This window comes from Blennius ocellaris (genome assembly GCF_963422515.1).
Source record: "Blennius ocellaris genome assembly, chromosome: 7".
Lineage (NCBI taxonomy): Eukaryota > Metazoa > Chordata > Actinopteri > Blenniiformes > Blenniidae > Blennius > Blennius ocellaris.
In genome coordinates, this window is record NC_137656.1 from 21,394,279 (window position 1) to 21,416,183 (window position 21,905).

At 41.8% G+C, this 21,905-nt stretch overlaps 1 protein-coding gene across 1 annotated transcript; it reads right to left on the reverse strand.

Annotated features, from left to right (window-relative positions):
• Positions 1–1,022: 1,022 nt before the first annotated feature.
• trpm6 (transient receptor potential cation channel, subfamily M, member 6) lies at positions 1,023–18,371 on the reverse strand (the record flags this gene model as incomplete). Its single annotated transcript, XM_080499359.1, has 37 exons — positions 1,023–2,290; positions 3,068–3,180; positions 3,297–3,348; positions 3,475–3,680; positions 3,754–3,836; positions 4,406–4,704; positions 4,794–4,859; positions 4,961–5,011; positions 5,112–5,137; positions 5,220–5,284; positions 5,883–5,929; positions 6,202–6,301; positions 6,418–6,515; positions 7,842–8,538; positions 8,664–9,102; positions 9,421–9,553; positions 9,645–9,841; positions 9,921–10,035; positions 11,033–11,207; positions 11,294–11,545; positions 11,651–11,779; positions 11,941–12,096; positions 12,197–12,349; positions 13,317–13,545; positions 13,939–14,213; positions 14,286–14,408; positions 14,512–14,646; positions 14,821–14,874; positions 15,535–15,669; positions 15,796–15,896; positions 16,187–16,259; positions 16,436–16,559; positions 16,954–17,128; positions 17,214–17,385; positions 17,496–17,620; positions 17,701–17,914; positions 18,201–18,371. The coding sequence occupies 37 exons, from the start codon at positions 18,369–18,371 to the stop codon at positions 2,196–2,198; spliced, it is 5,853 nt and encodes a 1,950-aa protein (XP_080355485.1). The 3' UTR covers positions 1,023–2,195.
• Between the last annotated feature and the right edge of the window lie 3,534 nt (positions 18,372–21,905).

Below are 21,905 nucleotides of genomic sequence, written 5' to 3' on the forward strand. Positions count from 1 at the left end.
ACTGTGAGGGGGGGTATGTGCAGGCGAGAACGAGTGGCAAAACAACACTGTAAGTAAGATACTGTAGCAATAAGACCTGGAGGCATTTACTACTGTCATGTTTGCATTGTAAGATTATTTTTTATTTTATTACTATTTACTATTATTATTGTTCTTATTATGACTACTATTCTTCTATTACTATTAGCCTATTGTTGTTCTGTTCTATTTGCATGACGTTTCATTGCAATGAAACATTTGGGGCTTATTTGTGTTTTCTCTTCTCATGATAATGTGGGTTTCATAGGAGCGGGTTTATTTTGGCAGGGTGGGCGACGGGTTTTAGGGCAAAGTCCACATCAATTCAGTCAGTTCAAGGCGATTTTTTTTTCCACAAGCTGAATTTTTAAATAAAATGCTCTAATTTATACAAAACCAATTTTAAATTTGTTGTCGGATTTGAAATCTTTTTTTTTTTATTTTTTTTTTTATTTATTTTTTTTTCTCAACCTCTGAATGTGTGAGTTGGTACAATGAAATCAGCAAACGGCCCTTTCTGAACTGGCCTTATTGACCCGGATCAGAGACCCTGAAACTGCTGCGGGAGGGAGCGATGTGGGGAGGGGGGGGGGGGGGGGGGGGGGCAATCTATTCTGAATGTTATGGAGTAGCCTGTTCAGTGTGAGGGGCTGAACGCATCATGCGCCTTTACCACTCCATCAACACAGAATGACATCACAAGACCACACAATAATCCTAGTCGTCAGCCTTCGCGGCGACTCAGAAGAATTGCGCAGACATTTTTAATACACTCTGGTTTGAAAGGCATTTCCTACACTTAGTCAAATATACTCCGAACCTCCTTCTCCGGTTCCTAAGAAAACCTGTGTGAGCTGAAGTGTGAATGTGCGTGAGACATAAAAGAGAGTGAGACTATGTTTGCTCTACCAATGCTTTGTAAACTTTTGATGCAAAACGCGTGTGCAATTGGAGTAGTGTTGAAAATTGTTAATTTATTCTTTAGAATGTCGTTGCGTCCCAGCAAGAGCAAATAAAACAAAATGTAGCAATCTGAAACCCCAAACCTGAAAGGTACTTGGGCAACAGAACCTCTTTTACACAGGACTAACAAAACAAAACAGCAAAACAAAAGACAAAAAAAAAAAAAAAAAGACAAAAAAAACAACAACAATAACATACAGGACATTTTGTTTGTTTTCAAAGTGCCATAGCTAGTGAGGAGAGGACGGATTGGCAGAGAGGGGCGTAGATGCTTTACCGTGTGAGTTTACATGAGAAACCAATCAAAAGGGGAACTCCAAGGAAAATGTGTATTTGATTACACTGACAAACAGTTTTTACATTTTATGCTTTTGTTTTTATTTTATTTGAATTTTTTTTTTTTTTTGGTGAGGACTCTGCCAGACTCTGAACTCTAACTCCATGTATAAATCCATGAACTCTTATCTTCATTGACAAATGACAATGGAAGAGTGTGTGTGGGCGTGTGTGTGTGTGTGTATGTCTGCGTGTGTGTGTGTGCATGCGTGTATTTGCAATAACAAGAGCCACAAACACCCTCAGCTGATGGATCAGACTGGGTTGAAGTTCAGAGCTATGCAGGGGCCTTAGTGAGTCCTCCTTTGAGATGTATATACAATGTGAAGGTCTGAAGTGATTTTTGTTAAATTCTATATTTTATCGCTTTTGTAGACATTTTGTTGTGGGAAGAAAAAAAAATAAAAGAAATTTTATGGGTGCATTTCTGGCTTCTTTTTCTGATTCATGCATACATATAGTTCGATTTATCATGTTTCAACAAATGTTTCATTCTTATTTTAACTACACATCAAGTAATAGCTATTTACTATTCCATAGGCTGTGGGAGGATAATTATCTAAACTATTAAACTTTTTTTTTTTTTTTTTAAGCTGGCTCTAATTCAAGATTCAAGAATTTATTGAAATTCTTTTAATCACAATGGGAAAAAACCTTCGTACTTACAATGTGCTGCATTGAGGGATTTTGCTGAAAAGCCTTTGTTGCACATTTTGAATGATTTGAATAACTTAAAATGTCCCGACACTAAACTTCCATATATTATTTCCCTTTTTTGAACTGCAAAGGGTCAGCGACTGTCCTGTGTCAGCACAAACACGATGTCTGTATAAGTAAAATTGCACCTGTCCGCTTGTCCCTACGTCCTCAGTCAAAGGTCACATCGTGGTTTCGACGTCTTCTTGTGCGTCGTTCCTTGACTCCGGCTCTTCCTCGCCGCCGCTCTCACAGCTGTCCGGACGCTTCCTTAAATCTGAAAAAAAAAAAAAAAAAAAAAAAAAAACACCAGTTAGCGACACGTCGCTCCAATAACACAGTCATTACCACAAGAAAGAGAATACTGACAGGCCTGGGAGGAAGTCCATGCATCCAGCATGAATAATTTGGTTTGATTTGTTGGAAAAATCTTGGAGAGGACACAAGAAGAGGAAGAGGAAACACAACGCACCTTTGAAATATCAAAACAACTGTGTCTGAATGTTTGTGTTTGTTTGCTGGGCTTGTTTGTTTTTGAGCACAGTTTCTTTCCGCGCAGTTATCCTCTAGATGCCGGTATCATGTCTACCCAGAGACATTAATTAATAGCTAATCAAAGCTAATGTCTCAGCAGCACATCGCCAGCACAAAGACATGATTAATACGTAATCAAAGGCCATGCAGCACAACGCACAAAGCAGGGCCCACCCCCATGCCTCAAACACTACTGTTGTTAGAGAAATAAACGAACACTCGTGGCTTAATTAGCTGGCTGTTGGAGTGTGCTGTCTTCATTTGAAGTTGCTGGGGATTACTCTCAGAGCCAAGGTGGCCTCCTGAGTGACGACACATAGGTGACATACAAATACATGCATATGCAGGCATCCACGAGAGGAAAGCATTGACACTGATGAAGAAGAAAAAAAAAAACAACAACAACAACAAAACAAAAACTCTATACCTTATGCAAATATGATGTTTGTGGTGCACTCGGTTAAACTAAACTCTGACATATTCGTTTATCCCGTGTCCCTGATAACGTTCATTTCCTGACCTTTGAGTCCCAGTTTGTGGCAGCACACGTTGCAGTTGTGTTTCTGCAGGAAGCCATTGATAGCAGCCTCTCCAAGGTTATCGGGACCAAAGAGCATCTCACTCCTGCTGCCGCTGCAACAAAGTCAGACATACCACGACGTTTAAAAAACCCCGATCCGAACGATTGCTGAAATCAGGTGTCACAAAAAAACAAAACAAAAAATGTCTGGCAGAAATTATTACTGTACCTTTGGTCATCTGCCATAATAACAGTTGGATCAGTCAGCTCCTCTCCCACTCCTGACAATAACACAACAAACAACACAAACAGAGAGAAACATAAAGACAGCTGTACGTGCAGCGGCGTACGTTTGCAGACATACGCAGGCGTGCCAAAAACACACAAGAAGAAGTGGGAACATGTGCCTTGTATGTCGAGCACCAGCAGCTCGCTGCGCGAGTACTCGAAGGTCCAGTGGGAGAACGCGAGCAGCATTTCCTCCAGTGAACAGCAGGGGGTGATCTCCTCCCCTGTGTTGTTGTTGTATTTCCTGAATTCTCCAGACATGTTCCTCTCAATGGTCAGCCACTGGCCATTTGAATGCCAGAGGACCAGTGACACATCCAGAAATCTAGAAAACATACAAAAGCATCATTTAAATGCAAACAAACAAGAGAGAAATGTACAGGGGAAAAAATACACACCTTGGTGAGTGATACATGTCATCAGGTTTGACCTGATTAAACATATGCATCATCTTCTGAGCCGCCCTCTGTTGCTGGATTTCCTTTTAAGAGGTGAGAGAAAGGCTTATTTAGTTTTAATTTCTTGCCCACATGCAGTTCAACCCCTCAAAGGGCATCATATACAGTAAATAGGGTGTTATTACGATACGTTTCACTCAGAGGGAAAACAAACATGGTAAATGCCTTTATAATGCAATGCAATTTGAAGGGAAGAGTATAATTGCCAGTATCATATACATGCCATTGTTTAATGATACAAATGGCATATAAGTTGATATACTTCTCCAAGGAACATTTTACACTCTTGACTAGACATTCTATACGCTGTTATGTAAAAAAATATTACATAATATAATAGTTTATTTAATTATTCTGCAGAAAAGTAGCCTAAAGATGACTGGCAGTGGCAATGCTTATATAATGTTGAGAAGAGTGAAGCAGACGTGTGATGTGTTTCATCATGCATCTTGTCATTTTTACACAGAAATCCTTCAAGGGATCTGAACGTTATGACTAACACTTTTAATTGAACGACATTTCTGAAAAATGAGCGGATACCAATGAGAACAAGTTGGATGATCTAATGTGAAGCTGCGATGAGCACACTCACCCTTAAACAAAGCTGCCGCGCCGTGTTATCATGGAAATACCTTTGCCACGCACGGACCACCTCCTGCCTGAATGCTTTGACGATGTATATCAGACCAGGTTTGAGCACCTCCTGCTCCGCCCAGGTACACAGCATCCTGCAGCCCCGCCGGAGACCCCCGTCCAGGGAGCCCTCTTCACTGGAGAGGGGCTGCAGCATGGCAGAGAGGCCTCGCGGTGACCAGGTCGTGACAGAGCTGGATTGAGGATCAGCATCAGAAGGAATTTCCTCCAGGATGTAGACGCTTACCTCCTCACCTCCTATTCAGAGAGAAAGAAGTAGAGAAAAACGTTTTTTTTTTAAACAACAGGAACCCCAGAGAAATCAACAAGTCAAATGGGGTATTTACCCAGAAGTGAAACAGGAGTGAAGGGGATGGTGTGAGCCAATCTCATCAGGTTGTTTCGCTCCATCGCTGTGACAACAGAAGAAACATGTTCAAGTATATGACAAGCACTTTTCATATTTAAGAATCAGTATCATCCAACATGTGATTTTGCCATATTATGTCCATACCTGAGTAGTGTGGGTATAAGTTGTCAGCGGACTGGAAGGATGAGCTTTTGGCTGCAGACAGAAAAATACAAGTGAATCTAAGGATAATCAACATACTCACACTATTGGTATATTTTAAGGAATTTTGTCAGAGCTGTAAGCAAAGGACTACCTTCGGGTGTCACTGAACTCTGGAGACTGCCACAGTCACATAAAGAGAAATGTATCGTGTAAGTTTCATTATAAAGTCAAATTTTTTACAGAAGAAAGGCTGACTTACGAAGATCTGCGACTCATGGATCTGGCCCAGCTGTTCCATGCTGAATGAGTTGGACTCCACATATCCTTCATGTCAAAACAAGCCAATAACATACTGTAATACAAACATAGTTCATTTTTCTAGTGTTTCTATTGTTACAACAAACGTCTGGAGCAGGGTTGTCAAACAAATACACTCATTCTGGCCTGCAGGGTGAACTCTAATGTAAACAAAAAAGGTTATGTCATTTGTTCAAGAAAAATAAACAGTGTTTCTGATGTAATCAGTGGCTGTTGCACAGTTGTAGTAAATGCAGTTGACATAATATCACACTGAAATCCAAGGCTCGGGCTGAGATCAGTGACACAGCAGCGAAAACCAGTGACCTTTTTGCCAGGGAAGTGTCCACAAAGCCATATTGTCAGGATAAGTTTGTGAAAATATGCACGCTGAAGGCTGCAGAAACCACGTCTGAAGTGTACCGAAGTTCTTTCTGTAGCTTTGCCTAATAGAACATTCAGAAATGTGTTGTATCTGAATGCAACAGAATGGAAAGACAAAAATACAAACACAATTTAGTTAAAGGATGCTGAATTAACTGCATTGTACTGCTAAAATATGTAGAAAAAATGTTTGAAAAAATTCTACTGATCCAACCGAGTCCAGTTGTTCCCTACAACCTACCTTAGAGGAAAAAACCTGTTTCTGCAACAGATCCATCGGTTCAAAATCTGAAATAAAATGTACAATCATCAAACGTGCGTAACAAAACAAGCTGTTTGTATATTATTCATGTGATTCAATACTGCTGCACTTGTATGCTGAGGTTGCATAATAAACGTGGTATATTTTAATGACATTATATTATCATATACATATTTGCCAGAAGCTACTGAGCACATACATTCAAATGGGGGATGCCTATTTACTACAGCTGAGTGAATATATCCTACTTGCTGATACAGTATGTACTCATAATGTGAATATGGCCGTAGGTCCTTACTGAGCTGACTGAGGCTGGTCGAAGCTGACCAGCATGTGGGTTCTCCTCTCAGCCTTTGAGGCCTCCAGGAGGCATCAGACAGATGGGTTTGCATGGTAACCTATCACCCGGAAGAAAGAAAGAGACGAATCGCTGAATTCATAAAAAGACCATCATTCAGGGTTGAGTATTATGATCTGCGGTCAGCTTTGAATGACAAATCTTGTTTCACATTACAGGATCGGGACCGATTTCCTGTATCTTCACCGTCTTCCTGTTCTGGCTTTTGCCTCGACCGTCAATAACCTGCATGAAGTCAGAGGACTTGTACCACTCTGTTGAAACACGCAAGCACACAAACACACACAATCAACTACAATGATTGTGAACATGTTCAACAAAAATAAACACAGCCAAAAGAAGATATAACACAATACAATAGATTTACCATTGTAATCCACTACACCTCATTTAGTTTTGAACTGAAGTTATGACCTTTTAATGTATTCGATTTGCTTTCTTTTTAAATTGTGAAGTACCTTGAGCTGTATTTTATGTATGAAAGCGTTTCATGCAATATAAATAAAGTTGTTGTTGTTATTATTATCATCATTTTATTATTATTATTATTATTAGACCATTTCAGCGTGTCATTTTCTTAATAAAAGATTCAGAAAATGACATTCATTAACTTAATTTATATTAAACTTTTTGTTTTAGTTTATCTCGCGACCAAAACCACAGCGCAGGATGCTGAAGTGTATATGGCCGAGTGGAGGCTGTATAAGTATTTGCTGGATATGAGCAGGATGACAGGATTAAGAATGAGTAAGTTAGAGGAGCAGATCATGCTCTAGCCTTCAGTGGGAGAGGGAGAGAGACGAGGCTGTAACGGTTTGGTCACGTATGAAGGAGGAATGTTGAGGATTGAGCTGCCAGACAAGAAGCAAAGAGGAAGGTCAGTGAGATTCCTGGATGCGTGGAGGGAGGTCATGCAGGTTTTTGGAGTGAGGTCAAAGAACACAGGAGACACGGGATTGGAAGATGGTCCACCGTGGCAACCCGGACAGGAAAAATACCAAAAAGAAGAAATATTTTATTTTATTGGCTGATTTATTGTTAGTTTCCTACTGGTTTGTAAAACATTTATTGGATTGCCCTTGTAATACTTGTGTGTATTTTAATTGTATTTTATCATTTACTAATTTATACATTAATGCTTTTATTTTGCATTTGAATGTATTGATTAGCATTTATTCAAGATTTGTATTATTATTTTATAGAGTTTTATTTCACATTCATTACAAGTGAAAACATTTTTTTTTAATTTTGTGATACTTATGGCCTTTGAATAAACATCTGATCTTGTGCAACAATATAACAATATATTTTCATACATTGTAAATACAAGTGACATGATTTCTCAGCTAAAATTATTGAGAATTTTAAAGTGTAAAACACATGGAAGTTTAACTTAGTGAATACAATTATGGGAAAATGAAAAATAAAGTTTTATTCTCATTACATTTTTTGCCCAACTTAAAATTTGCCAGTCATACTTTTTCAATTGTATTATAATAGTAGTGTGTAGAATTGTAGTACTGACAGGGTGGGTGGGTGGATGGATGGATGGATGGATGGATGGATGGATGGATCCATACCTTGGCTCCTGCTGCAGCGCAGTGTTGCACCATCCTTAAAGCTCCTCCCACCAGACGAACTTTCTTTGTTTAGCGGTTTGTTGAGAGAAGGAAACGATCCCCTCATCAGACTGACGGGGGCTCCAGGAAAAGTGATATTCTCCACACTGGATGACAGAGACCTGCAGTGTCCATACGGGCGGTCTCTGGACGCACATGCCCACCTTTGGGATTTCGTGGGTCTTCTGCAGTGGATGGAATATTTGGACCGGGAAGATGGCTGGCTATCGCCCAGAGAAAAGGCCGGATTAATCAACCCCTCGGGGATGTCTCGAGGATCAGACAGCAGGAAAGCTTTGCTGGAGGCTCTGCTTAATCTTAGAGTTGACTGTGGTCTCTGCGGTTCTTCCTCTTTCAGCTCCTCGGTGTCTTCACCCTCTTCATGCACCTCTTCTTCTCCTTCGTCCACAGAGGTTTCCTCCTGACTAGGATATAAATATGGATCACATGTCCATAGTTTAGGATAAGGTGAGTCCAGGCCTCTGGGGGAAAGGGGTGATCCACAGCGGGACAGTTCACAGGATTCACAGGGAGTTTGATCCTGAACAGAGGCGTGAAGTCCAGTAGCATAAAAGTGGGAGAAGGAAGGATGGGATGTAGATCTCGAAAGCCCCATCCAGTTCTCATAGTGATGGTGTAGCGTAGGAGACTGTCGATCCTATAAAACAATAACATGTTGAAATAACTCAAATTGTTCAAGTCCTGGACGGATCACTCGCCAATTCTAAGTTCTAAATTGCAACATCATGATAAAATGACAAGCCTTAAAGAAACAATAAGTACCTCCTTCAGTCTGTCCTCTGACTCATCAGTGTGTCCATGTCGGCCCCCCCTGGCCCCCCGGGATCCAGCGTGAACCTCCTGTGACGGACGTCTGCTCCCTGCCAGAGTGCAGCCCTTCAGGAGAGAAGGTGGAGTGCTTTTACAAGACTTGGCCACCAGGCGGCGTGCATTAGGAACATCGCCGTCTGCTCCATTTCCATGCGGGAGACTCCAGCTGTGAGGGACGACGTGGCGGGACGGTGTGAGGACTTTACACTGAGCCAGGCGAGCGCCCTCCTGATGCAGGCTGTCAGAGGCGGACAGCAGAGTGAGGGTGTCCACGGCGAGAACAGAAAGGTCCTGAAGCTGACCCAGCTGACAGTCCAACCCCGAGAGGCTGTCCTGGATGAAGACGACCCTCTCTGAGACCTCGCCCACCATCTTACACATCTCCTCCGCTCTGTTGGGAAAGAAATACACCAATAAACATGTGTGAAACTGAAACCTCTTTCTAAAGCTACGTCACACAGTGACACAAACAGTTTTCTGCTTTGACACAAACGCTTGACCTCACATTGGTCAATCATCTGTATTTAGGGTTTTTTTTAATATTAGTTGTAATTACAGGGGAAACGTTTATCTAAGCGCAACAGCTTGTGAATTTTTCAAGTCTCATACTTTGCAATGATCCAAATGAAACAGGAAAGCAATTATTGTTAAGTCCCAGGCACGCTTGTCAATCCTGCTTAATACTGATCGACAAGACGATCAACCCAACCTTTCAGCTGTGGCTCTGATCCTGTTGGTCTGAGTGCTGTGGAGACCTTCAGTCTTCTCATGAAAGTAGGCCTCTACACACTTCTCTTCAAACTCGTGAAGCTTTTTGCGATCCTGATGGCCAAGATAGAGCTCTAGTAAAGACGAGCAACAAAAGAGAAGCAAATTTATCGCTTTATTGTATTAGTGTAGATAATTGCTGAACATACAAACCGTGGTACTCACTGAGTCCAGAGCATCTCTCTTCTCTCTCAGAGTCTCCACTGAATCTTCTGTAGATGGCCCTTAATCCTAATGCGAAGTGACTGAGGAGGATAAGAGGTGGCGGAAGCCATGGCCTCTCCAGGTAGGTCATTATGTACCGATAGCGGTTGTACTTCCACAGCTTGTTGGACGTCGATGCCATGTCAAAGTAGATGTTGCTGTTAATAAGAATAATAACGCACCTCACAGTTAGTCTTCAATTGGAGAACAAAAACTACAAACTACAGGCACGCTTACTTAAAAAAGGCAATGAGGATGTTGACCATGATGATATACTGGAAGAACATGTAAACTGCCTGCAGGAACGGCGCGAGGAAAGACGCCGCCGGGCATGGCTGCCCATCGTCACATGCTGCTGATACACACACACACATACACGCACACACACACACACACACACACACACACACACACACACACACACACAACACACACATTCACCGCTTTCGCTGTGCCCCTACCCCCAACCACCAGCAGAGGCCACTGGAGAGGGCGGCTGCGTGCCTGGTGAAGGCGTCGCGCCTGAAAAAACCTTCTCCTAGTGGCGGACTGCAGAACTTCCCTTCATGTATCCCAAATGCTGTCTCGAGAAATGTTGTAACCTGTCTGTGTTGATGCTAAACGTGCCCGAGGTGTTTTTTTTTCTCCCAATTACAGACTGTGCTCCTCAGAACACAGTCTTTAATCTGCCTTTTTCCCTCCTCTCCTCACCTCATGTGTCCTTCTTTCCCCAAAACTTTCTATGTGAATGCAATTTCGTTGTACCTGTACCTGTACCTGTACAATGACAATAAAGTAACAATCAATCAATCAATCAATCAACGAGACATGACACAGACAAAATACCATTGTCGATTGTTGAGCTCCTCACTCAATTCACCTTGTACCACGATCTCATCCTTTCCATCGTGACCCAAAGTTTATGATCATATGTGAGGGTGGAGACGCCACCTGACTAACAAACAGCTCATCCATCACAGTCGCACCTCAGATCACACGTGAATTCCAGTGCAAATTGTAAAGGTAAGAATTGTTTCTGTTTATTTTGCACTTGTGCATGTATCAATGTCCAATGTTAATTAGTTATCCAAGGTCTGAAAGGAAAGATATAACCTACCTCTTCTTTACCCTGCAGTCAATCCTCAACACTAATACAAGGGTAATTCAAATAAGCATCACTCTCGGGGTTGAGTTTGGCAAACAAAGACGAAGTGGTATTTTAACCTTGCAGCAATTCGCCAACAAACACTCCCCAGTAGAAAACCCAAGACAGAACCAAAGGTTGAACTCACTGGCTTTAAACAAACATAGGTTAATAATTATGGAGGCTTTCCTATTGAGTCGCTTACGATTTATCTCTGTTGCGTACACTTCTCCATAGATCATCCAGTAGGGCTGGAACACGACGTCTCGGGCGAGACTCCAGGACGGCTCCTCGTCCGGGGACAGGATGGCTTTCCTGGACACACCGAAGCTCAGCAGCACGATCGCCATCATAACCACGATGAAGAACATGTTACTCGTCTGGGCAGGAGCGGGGAGAAGACGGTGAGAATGGTGAGGAGAAATGTTGCGACTTCCTACTACGACTACCTTCAGTCTCTACCCACCATCTTTGTGATCATGGTGAGGTAAGGGCCCGCGTGCTTATTGACAGCCAGCAGGTCCATGACTCTGACGAACCAGAAGATGATGTCCAGACAGTACGCGATGTGCCCGGCTGTCCGGTAGGGATCAGCATGCCAACGCATGGTCAGTCCAGCCATGAAAAGGAGGATGGCCGTGAAATCTGAGACGTTCCAGTACTCCGAGAACCACACTTTCAACTTCTGACTCAGCTTCCTTGGTTCAGACATTAGAACCTAATTCGGAGAAAAGCAATGTGTCGCCTGTAATCATGTCTTATTGTGTGAAAAGGTGAATATCAACACCAATGGGAAGCAAAAAGGAGAAAGCATGTCTCTTGCCTCTCTGGTTTTCTCCACTGCAGTGGATAAGATGTATGCTATGACCAGCCACTCCTGAATGCTGGGGTAGCCCTCCATCTTCACCAGGACCACGTAGGAAAATAACATCAAAAAGGCCAAGTAGGACATCTAAAGTTGAGACAGAAAACTCAAGAGATAAATAAAGCATGTATTAAATACGACATCTGCAAAAAAATACAACAACAAAAAAAGAACATCAGTGCAATACACGTTGAGAAGTGTGAATATTCAACATTCATTTACTAATACAACAAGGTCCATCCACCTACTGTGTGGAACCAGAACTTGACGACAGGAGCCGTGTAGAAGTCATAGAGTCTTGTGAGCCAGGAGAGACACTGCAGAGTGATGGAGGACATTGTCTCTGCCACAGGACCAAGGTATTTGTCATGGAAGGAGGAGCCTCGCTCTGCATCCTCACCGTCCTGTGAGAGCAGAGGACCCAACGAGAGCAGTGTGACATGACGGCTATCACAATAGCAGGCATGGCTTGACAACGTCGTATCAAAACAACTGGCACTTAACCGTGTGATCAGTTATCTCAGGGGCGGGGGCCGACTTCACTGGGTCAAGTCCGAACAGAATGATCTCATGTGTTTGTGGGACGTGGCACATTTCGGCTTTGCTTTTAAACTCAAGCAATAAGATGGCAGGAGGCAGAAGAAGGCTCAGAATGATCTGAAACACAGAGATGTGTTTTGTAAGGGTTTATACAGGCGTCGATACAAACAACAGACCACAACATCTAAACTACCAATAAAAGAAATGAGGCATTATATTACAAGTTTCAGCAAAGCTGCGGTTCCTCTGTCTTTACTAATTGAGCTCTGAACCTGGTCCCTCTGTGCCTCAGAGACCCGTGCTTTTACAAATGGGTTAGATGTTCATGGGCTGGATGTGTGATATCATGCTCCATTGAGGATGTGATGCATATTACCCTCTGCATATTACTGCGTCAAGTATGAAAAGATTCATCATTTTGAAAGCAGTGTTGGTTACTTATGTGAGTATGAGACCATTTAAGCAGAAATACATGCTGCAAATTTAGGTAGAACAAAATGTTACAAAAAATATAACACTTATTTCCATAGACCTCACTTTACTATTTAGGTACATGTTATAAATGTGTTCATACAATGAGGCTCACCAGTGACCACACGATTGTTCACACATATTTTATAACCTCACCCCACTAAGTTACTGAGGGATGGATTTGATCTGTTCGATCCATGAAATGGGCTGCTATTGATATGTGCTTCACTAGTGTATGATTTTGATTTGTTTGGGGTATATAAATGCATTTCTTCACTCCCATTCACTTTGCTGCTCTATACTGGTCTATACTGATCATTTGCTGTCTTTGTTTTTGGTATTGAATTACAATAAAAGTGGGTAAAATAAAAATATAACAGGTGTTTGCACATTGTGTACAAATACTAGGGGGAAAAAGGGAGCCATAATTAAAAAAACAAAAAAAAACAAAAGCTTATCAAGCTGAAAATTATTTTGATTTAGTGACAAATGTGAGGAATAACGTAAAGTCTAATGGTTAATTAGACACCACTTTATAACTGTGATCAAATTAACATTATATGAGTGTTAAGTGGGTACGCCTACATTCATCTTCATCGTCTTCCAGGTTTACCTTCAGAAAGGAGTTTTTCCTCATGTTGAGCGGACCAGTCCAGAGGTCGGTGAGGAGAGTCTGTGTGCAGGAGTGTGAAACAAACGGTCTGTGACATGAGGACACGGCCATCTGCAGACAGGTGAAATGACTCCACGCCTCCATCTCTGAAGTCAACAGCTTCATGGCCATTTGTTCGTTCTGGCGAAATGCACAATCCAAAACGTCCACCGCCAGCTGACCGAAGTCACTGAGGATCAGAGACAAAGATGAAACAATTACATTGCATTAAAATATATATATTATTTAAATAAATGTTAAAACCGCCCCACATTCTTTGCTGTGTCTGTTTCACATCTCTGAATTTTGGAGGGAAATAGTTTTTTTTTATTATAATGATTTATATTGATTTTCTGGTTGTAGAAATGTCAAAGCTGTGCAATGACAACTTCCACTTTAAATATCTACTGGTTCTTCAACATTAAGCATATACAATATATACAATATAATGTTATGATTGGAGGATTTTATTTGTGAAGATCACATCATCTTCATCTGTAGATCTTGTTTCTAAGGGTTTTCTTGTTTCTCGTCAAAATATGTCAGTATTTCTTTGTATTTTAATACACGACGAGATACTCACAGCGAATAAGTCTTGAATCGCTCAGTGATGTCGTCGTCCATGCTGCTCTGCCGTGCCTTGAAGGCCATAGAGCGGTAAAGCTTGCAGGCCACGGTGGCACGCGCCAGAGCCTCTTCGCTGTGTTGCCACAGGAAAAGGGCCATCTGCTGCCGCTGCTGGAGCACGGCCCACACAAACAGGTCGTTGAAGTTGAAGGAGACCAGGAGTGAAGTCTCGCTGAGCCCTGGACTCGACGTGGACGTCTCTCCACTGCCTGCTGGTGACCCGTCGCGCTCCTCCCAGGAAAAGTGTGTGAACGTTAACATTTGAAGAGTCAAAGAAAGATTTTCGTCAAAACCATGACCTACTTTACGTTTGTACGGCTGAGCCGTCCTGTAGAACTGCAGGTCCTGCAGACTCCTGTTCCTCCGGGGGTTTATTACCAGCCCTTTGCGGTGTTTAGAAAACGAGCCAGCGCTGTTGTGTTTCCCCTTCCGCAGACAACAATGAGACCGTTTGAATTCTGATCTAACTGAATGAAGTCAAATGATTTTTGAGAATAAAAAAAAAAAAAAAACATTGATCATAACTTACTTTGTCCTGCAGGCGGCTGTACGCAGCTCTGAAGTGCTTTCGTGTGTAGGTGCTGCGGTACGCTCCTCCAATGAGGCACTCTATCACCAGGCCCATATCGATGAGCGAGAGACGGTAACCTAAGGGAAGAGAGGTCTACACACATACGTAGAAACGCTCGACAGAGGGCTTTTTCAATAAATCAAGCTATCTGAATAAAATAATAAACCAAATCTGCAATACATAAATCCATTGAAAACATTATACACCGTGTAAACTACACTACAGTCAGAGTGACGTACATGACAGGAGATTCCCCTCATAACTCACCTGTTTCGCATCTTCAACAAGGTGGTGGAGGAAGTGATGTGTCTGTCCATGAGGCTGAGGAAAGAAATCTGTGTTATTATCTCGGGATTCAAAAATACATAAGAGAACAAATATAAATCCTAGAATCAAAGCAAAAACAAAAAAAAACAACTGGTTACTTTTCAGCACGGATGCATAATGCAGAAACAGCAGCAGTGCTGTGATTGTTAAGACTGTTTCTTAGAGGGACTTATTTTTAAAGAGTTATGAATAAATAAACAGGCTTTAAGGGACAGAAGATGAAGGGAGTGTTGAGAAAGCCAAATATGAATGCATGACAAAGAGCTCTGTGATTTCACAAGCATCTAAAAACAACAACTGGGAAAATACCCGGAAAGAGATTGACCACGAAGACACAGTGCCAAATCGAAAACAGTGCATTACTGTGAATTCTATCAAAGCTACACTTTCCGAATATGTGCTTCAAAAGTGACAAACAAAAGAATGGAAATTCTCCGGTTTGTTTCGCAAAGTGAGAGCCAAGGGACAATAAGATAGGAAACAGTGTCGTGAAACAAACAAACAAAACAAATTATCAGAAGAAGCTATTATATGAAAAAATAAATAAATAAATGCTTTGTTTAAAGAAAAAAGTGATTGTCTTTAAACGACGAAATCCCATCAGTGGCAGAATTTTAAACTTTAAAGCTTGGCAGTTGAATACATGATATTAACCATGTTGTAGAGCTCCTCAAGGCGATCCACAGTGAGGAAGCGGCTCATCGTCATTCCGTTATCAATCAGCAGTTTGACAAAACTCACACGGTCCATCACCAGAGCGTCCAGCATGGCTTGCTCCAAAGAGCCCACCTGTAAACAAGCGTGTTAAATGAATCACAATCAGAATGAAAGTAAGAATGTCCCATTTTTCTCATCTGGATTAACAAGAGGAAATTAGATTTTATTTTTGCAGCACCGATTGGATGTCGCAGTCACCTGCCAGTGCTGTCCATACACCAAGACATCTTTCTGAGCGATGTCCGCCCTGTCCCAAGCCAGCGCCATGCTCAGCTGCTCTGCAGGACTGGCCTTGGTGCCTGTTTTACAATTAGACCGAAAACAAACGTGAATGCCATGCATTAAGAAACCAATTCAATTTATTTCTTAAAGAAATCATTACAAGAAAAGCTTGATAATCATTTTAATCTGTATTTATTCCGGTTAAATTACACCTAACGAAGTTCATCGTTTTACAATCTCTGGTATCTTCACCATTCCCACTCCAATTATGCCTTATGATTTCCTGTTATAACATGACAAACTATATCAAGAGAAATATACTGTATCTGTGTATCTCGAGTCAAAACCAGAAGGAGAAAACGTGTACCCTTGAGAGCGGTAGTCAAAATGGCTGCGTCTGGTGCCAACTGATCCTCAGACTCTGAGTCAAAGATGGTAATCTGTTGTTAAAAAAAACAATTAGTCAGTGTCTTCTGTAGCAACAAGAATCAGTGGTGTCTCGCCGTTGTCCTAGGGAGCTAACGTCCTGCTTATTTTATATGTATCCCTGCTTCACAACACCTGAATGATTATGTCAGTGACACCATAAACATACAGGACAGAACGCTTCACTCACAGACTTTCTGTGATCCATGCATTGCAGCAGCAGAGTGTAGAGATGAGTGGCTTCCGTCCGCTCCACTTCGAACACATGCTCAATCCTGACCAGGAAGTCTTCTTTGATATCAGCGTCCAACTGCCTAAAAAGAAAAGCAGATAAAGACACAAGATGCACGCCCTCAACAAGTCGCAAACATATCCATAAGGAAAGTCTTTGAGATGGTTTATTTCTTTCATTTTATCTAGATGAGTATTTTATTTAAATTCCCTCGGGTGATGCATCAGTTCAAGCTCTGATCTGCAGTAATAGCATCCGGACATAAAACTAAATCCAGTGTGGAAGTTGCAGTAACTGTTGTTACTGCTGTAGAAAGAAGAAGCCACACAGACTCTCCTATGTGAGTATGATTTGTATAAAGCATATGAGGTGACTCTGATCAACTGTTATAACCCATGAAGGGGATATTCTGGTATGGAACTCCTGCATTTTCCAGTCTGCTACAACAGAAATGTGTAACAGAACACACAACAAACCTGTCCATAGCAGTCTGCTTGTGTAAGAAGGCCAGCAGGTCAGCAGCTCTGCCCGAGCCTTCGAAAACAAACACTGGCACCGGGGGAACGTTGCTCACATAATCCAGCACTGTGGACACAATAGCAGGACCTCCTTCCACCACCACACACACCACAGGCACTCCCTGGTTTAGTCCTGCAAACAAGACATGAAAGGACCATGTAACTTCAGTCGGATCAGACGCATGTTTTCTACGAACACAGACGTGCTCTAAACTCACGAGGATGTATTTTCTGAAGGTGGATCTGCTTCTCCAGTTTTTTCTTGAGACCGTGCTGACAGCCAGATTTGCCCAGTGTTCCGTCGTCCACCAGCAGAAAGTGGGAGTGGAAACCATTGAGACAGGACCGTTTGCTCAAAGGGTTCCCCAGCGGCTGGTAGGGCCTGAACACCTGAATTCATGTGAATTTAAATCGATGACATCAAGTGAAATTAAGTCAAATACAAACAGGAATAGGAGGAATGACGTTGATGCATCAGTTGAGAGGGTTTTAGTACTGACATCTCGGCCTATGAGGTCCGTGTTATTGTCAATCACCCCCCACGGCGTGAGGCCAACGGTGTTTCTCTTTCTCAGGTCGTGACCTCCAAAATTCTTGACGGCCTCGCCTACGTACTTGGACACACCTAGAGGGTATGCAAATCAGCTGAATGCAGAGCAAGATTTGGATGCTCTGGGGAATAATAAACGATTTGAAAGGATTTACCAGTATTAATGCCATCAGTGAGTATCCACGCCCCTGTGCTGAGGGCGGCTGTCATCAGCCCTTTGCTGAACGCCTGGTTGACCTTCGGGGGGAGCGTGAAGTTTTCTGAGCCTCCCTGGATCGTCAGCAGCAGCTTGGGTCTTTCCATCTGCCATTCCCTCAGCATCAGCTGGAGCAGCGCTTCAGGTTTAGAGTCCACCGCAACACGGACGTACTGGGAAATAAAAACACAGAGCTGCATTTTATCAAACACTGCAGGTGGGATTGTAACACACACCTACAGCAGACCTAAAGTAACACATTAATAATCACATTTAGAGGTCATTTCGAATTACAGATGAGCCATAAATGCATGTTTTTGGGCCATGGGGGGAAAACATGAGAAAACCCACAGGTATGCTAAACACTCCACCACTGTGCAGTCCCTCGTTACATCCTTCGTGTCAACGTCAACTTCGGTTGTCCTATTTTAATTCATTTTAATGGGTGATGTGACCGACCTTGGCCCGACACACACGTGTGGCAGTGTCTTTGAAGTCCACAATCCCGTAGGCGTCAGTGGGACTGGTGGTGGTGTGAAAGTCAACGGACCAATCCTGACCTCCGTCCTCACCGGGACCGGGATAGATCGACACCGGAGGAGGAGACTCCTGCCAGGTGTGTTCCCCCATCAGACGGCCACAGCAACATCTACCACAAAACAAAACAAAAATGAAATATTGAAAACTGAGGAAGATCAAGCAAAGTTTTTCACACAAAGCTCTTTTCATCTCAGCTTTTTCAGAGAGACGGCAGTCTCTGACCGACAGTGGCGTACAGTTTTGCAAAAATAAAATACTCCCCATTTGCGGCTTTTAGCCTGTGAGAGATCTTAATTTGGTATTTCCTTGAGATTAGTTGGGAGTGATATGAACGGCTGCTACACTTATTCAGCTTCCTGTCTTTTGCTCGTTCTCCTCAGCTTTCATCAGCCTTGGGTTCAGCTATCACCTTACAGCCCACAAATTCACACCTCTACTAATTCAAACCCTTATACTGATTATTCTATTTTTAACCATGCCGGAAGTGTAAAAAATTTTTTTTTAAAAGAAGCAAAAAACTTGAAACTTGTATAAGAGAATATTAATTTTTGTTGATGAAGGTGTGCGAACAGGTTGTTATGTCAGTGTTTAACAAAGGTATAAAGACCCAAAATATTAATAAACGGTACCTGATCAGGTTTTGGCACACTTGGCATACTGGAATGCATCTGTAAGAAACAGGAAATAACGTTTCATCAAATAAGCCACATGATTCCATTCAAGGAAGGAAAGGCTGGATGCCAAATCGCTCTCAGTTAGGCAGCTTCCAGCCATTGACAACATTAACAATACAGTACATGCCAAGAAAACAATGTGTCTACAAACAACAATATTCCATAGAATAGTAGAAAACTTTGCAATGTATTCCCTGCGTTGGGTTTTTAGTTTACCTGTGCAGGTCCCAAGACAAGGGGATAAACTTCACACACTCTCGTTTGGAGAAGTTCTCCTCAATCCAAGGCTTTCGTGGCTGGAATGAGTAGATACAGTTTTACTTACAGTATTTAAATCCTGGCTCAATCAAGTACTACATTCCCATCTGAATTAGCAAGACTCCTCCTGTTGAAAAATGACACTTTTCCTGAAAACCAAAAAAAAAAGAGGAGTGAGTGACCTTCTTCTCAGTGAAGCTCATAGTAACGCCGGCAGCAGTTCACATGACGGACTCAGCGTAGATCTGCACTGCACTCTTCAAAATACCTAAACACTGACAGGATGTGAGTCATAATAGTCAACTCCTCACTCCCTTTCAGAGAAACATTTTCTTCAAGTTCCCCAAGTTTGTTTTTTTTTGTTGTTTTTTTGTTTTTTATATAGTCTGCGTTCTGTTTCCTAGGAAGATTTAACAATAGCCTCAGCTAAAGAGAACTCTGCTCGTAGGAAACATACACAACATCCCTTTCCTGAGATTACACCACAGGGCTGAGGAGCTGCTGCTCTCCCTCGCTGAGTCCGGCTGTATAAACACCCAAACGGTACGCTGAAACACATCTGACGCTGCTCAGAGTTTATGCACATGGACAGACATGGGGAAAAGCCCCGTCTCCACCGCACAGAAAGTACCAGCCTAGACGGGTTTAAACCGCTCCGGCTCGCGTCTCACGACATGTAATGCAGTCTAAACCGCTCTAAACTGCACTAGGCGACCGCTTTTCCGCTACCCATTCGTTGGGGTGCCGGGGACCATGGAACAGGTCTGAGGTTGAGCTGCTGTCAAATAAATGACATCTTGTCTTCCAATGTGGATTCATTATTTCCATCTGTCTCTCTGAGAGTTAAGTTTGCACACTTTTGTTGCACTTTTTATCAGTCTAAATCTCACTTTACAGTATATATGAGGATGTGATGGGTAGGGCTGTTTAATGAATATTTGATTTTGTCATAACACTGTATTATCAATGTATAATAAACATGTTCAGACCATCGTCCTTGTAAGAGGGACCATGTCAATTATCAACAATAATCGTGTTCGCTCCTCATTGATTCTTAACAAATAACCACAGATTGCGTCATGTTGTAGGTGTGTTAACATATAATAATTGTTTGTCAAGCTTTAACTACATCACAAACATTCGTTTAATGCTTTGAAGACCTTTATTTAGATATTAAATGTCCTAATGATGAAATGTTCCACCATAATGCAGACTTATTTCATTGCCTGTAGTACACTACAGATATTTATATTATTTATGTCTCAAGCTCCACTGAGGTCACATGTTTCCATTCTTTACATTAAATACCTATGTCTCCAGTTCATTTAGAGATGTTTAAAGAAAAACTGCAACTAAATAGTAGCGTGGCATCAGTTAACACGAAGTTAAAGATTAATACTTGTCTAATAAACACACTCAACAACTCAAACTCGTTGCACTAGTTGCATTATCTAAGTAAATTGATTTGCTGAACATTACATTGACTGATAAGCTCACGTGCATGGACGACTTACGTTTGAAACGTGAATGGATAAACAAAATAAAGTCAAAACTCTCATAAATAGTGCTGGACTCTTCAGTGCACACATGCATTAGTTCGAAGTATAAAAACGTACCATTATTAGTTAAATTGACGGGTCCGAAACGGAGGTCTTCAGTCAGTCACTTCATCTTAACTCTACTTTTATCAGCTCCTGGTCCAAAGGGCGCAGAGTCGCTCCGGGGAGCCTCGAACAGTTCATGACCTCCTTCTTCTTCTTCCAACAGCCGAGCGGGACTGGAGGAGCACCTGTGAACTTCAGCCACAGAGAGGAGGTCTGAAAACCCCACTGGAAAACAAAAAAAAATTATTATAATAATAATATATTATGTGGGGCCAAACATGTACAACGTGCTTGGTCAGCAGCTAAAAGACTCCATTAATGCTCACCTCCTTCCATTTATTCGTCCTCTGTACCAGTCCAGGTCGAGTCCCCGCACGTCCTGCTGTCACCGGCACCACAGTGATGGCAAAACGAGCGCCCCACGGAGCAGAACGGGTCGTTTAAGTTCTTGTTCTTCTGTTTTTAAAATTCCTCATTTGTACGTAACCCTCATTTTATTTTCTTTACATGACAATTTTTACATGACACTTTATTGTTTATTTATGTTTGTTTTTTACATGATCTTTTTTGCAAAACAAACGGATCGCATGGAATGAAATGTGTCTGGAGCCACAAAACTATAATACAATTCAAATAAACAAATAAATAAAAAATAATTCAAATCATGAATATATGTATGTCTATATAACCGTAACTGCAATTTAGATTGCAGTATTACTTTTCATAACCACAATGAATGACAGACATGTTTAGCTGGATTGAATTATTTCAGTTAAGACTTTTTTTCTTTTCCTTTTCATCTTTTATCTATTTTTAGCTGTTTAACTGCTGTAGCCATTGTGAGTCTGAGATATTTAAGATGTTTATTTGTTTTTGGGTTTATTTTTTTTAATAATTTCAAAATAGGCACTATGAGTCGTTGTGATGGTCAGGTTTGCAAATAAAAGACTTGAGAAATAAGGTTTTTCTATGAATACTTTCATGAAAGTTTCAGGGAGCCGCTACACAAGGACCACAGGGCCACATGTGGCTGCAGGACAGAAAAATCTACATCATACTACTCTACTATTCAGTAACTTAACAGTATA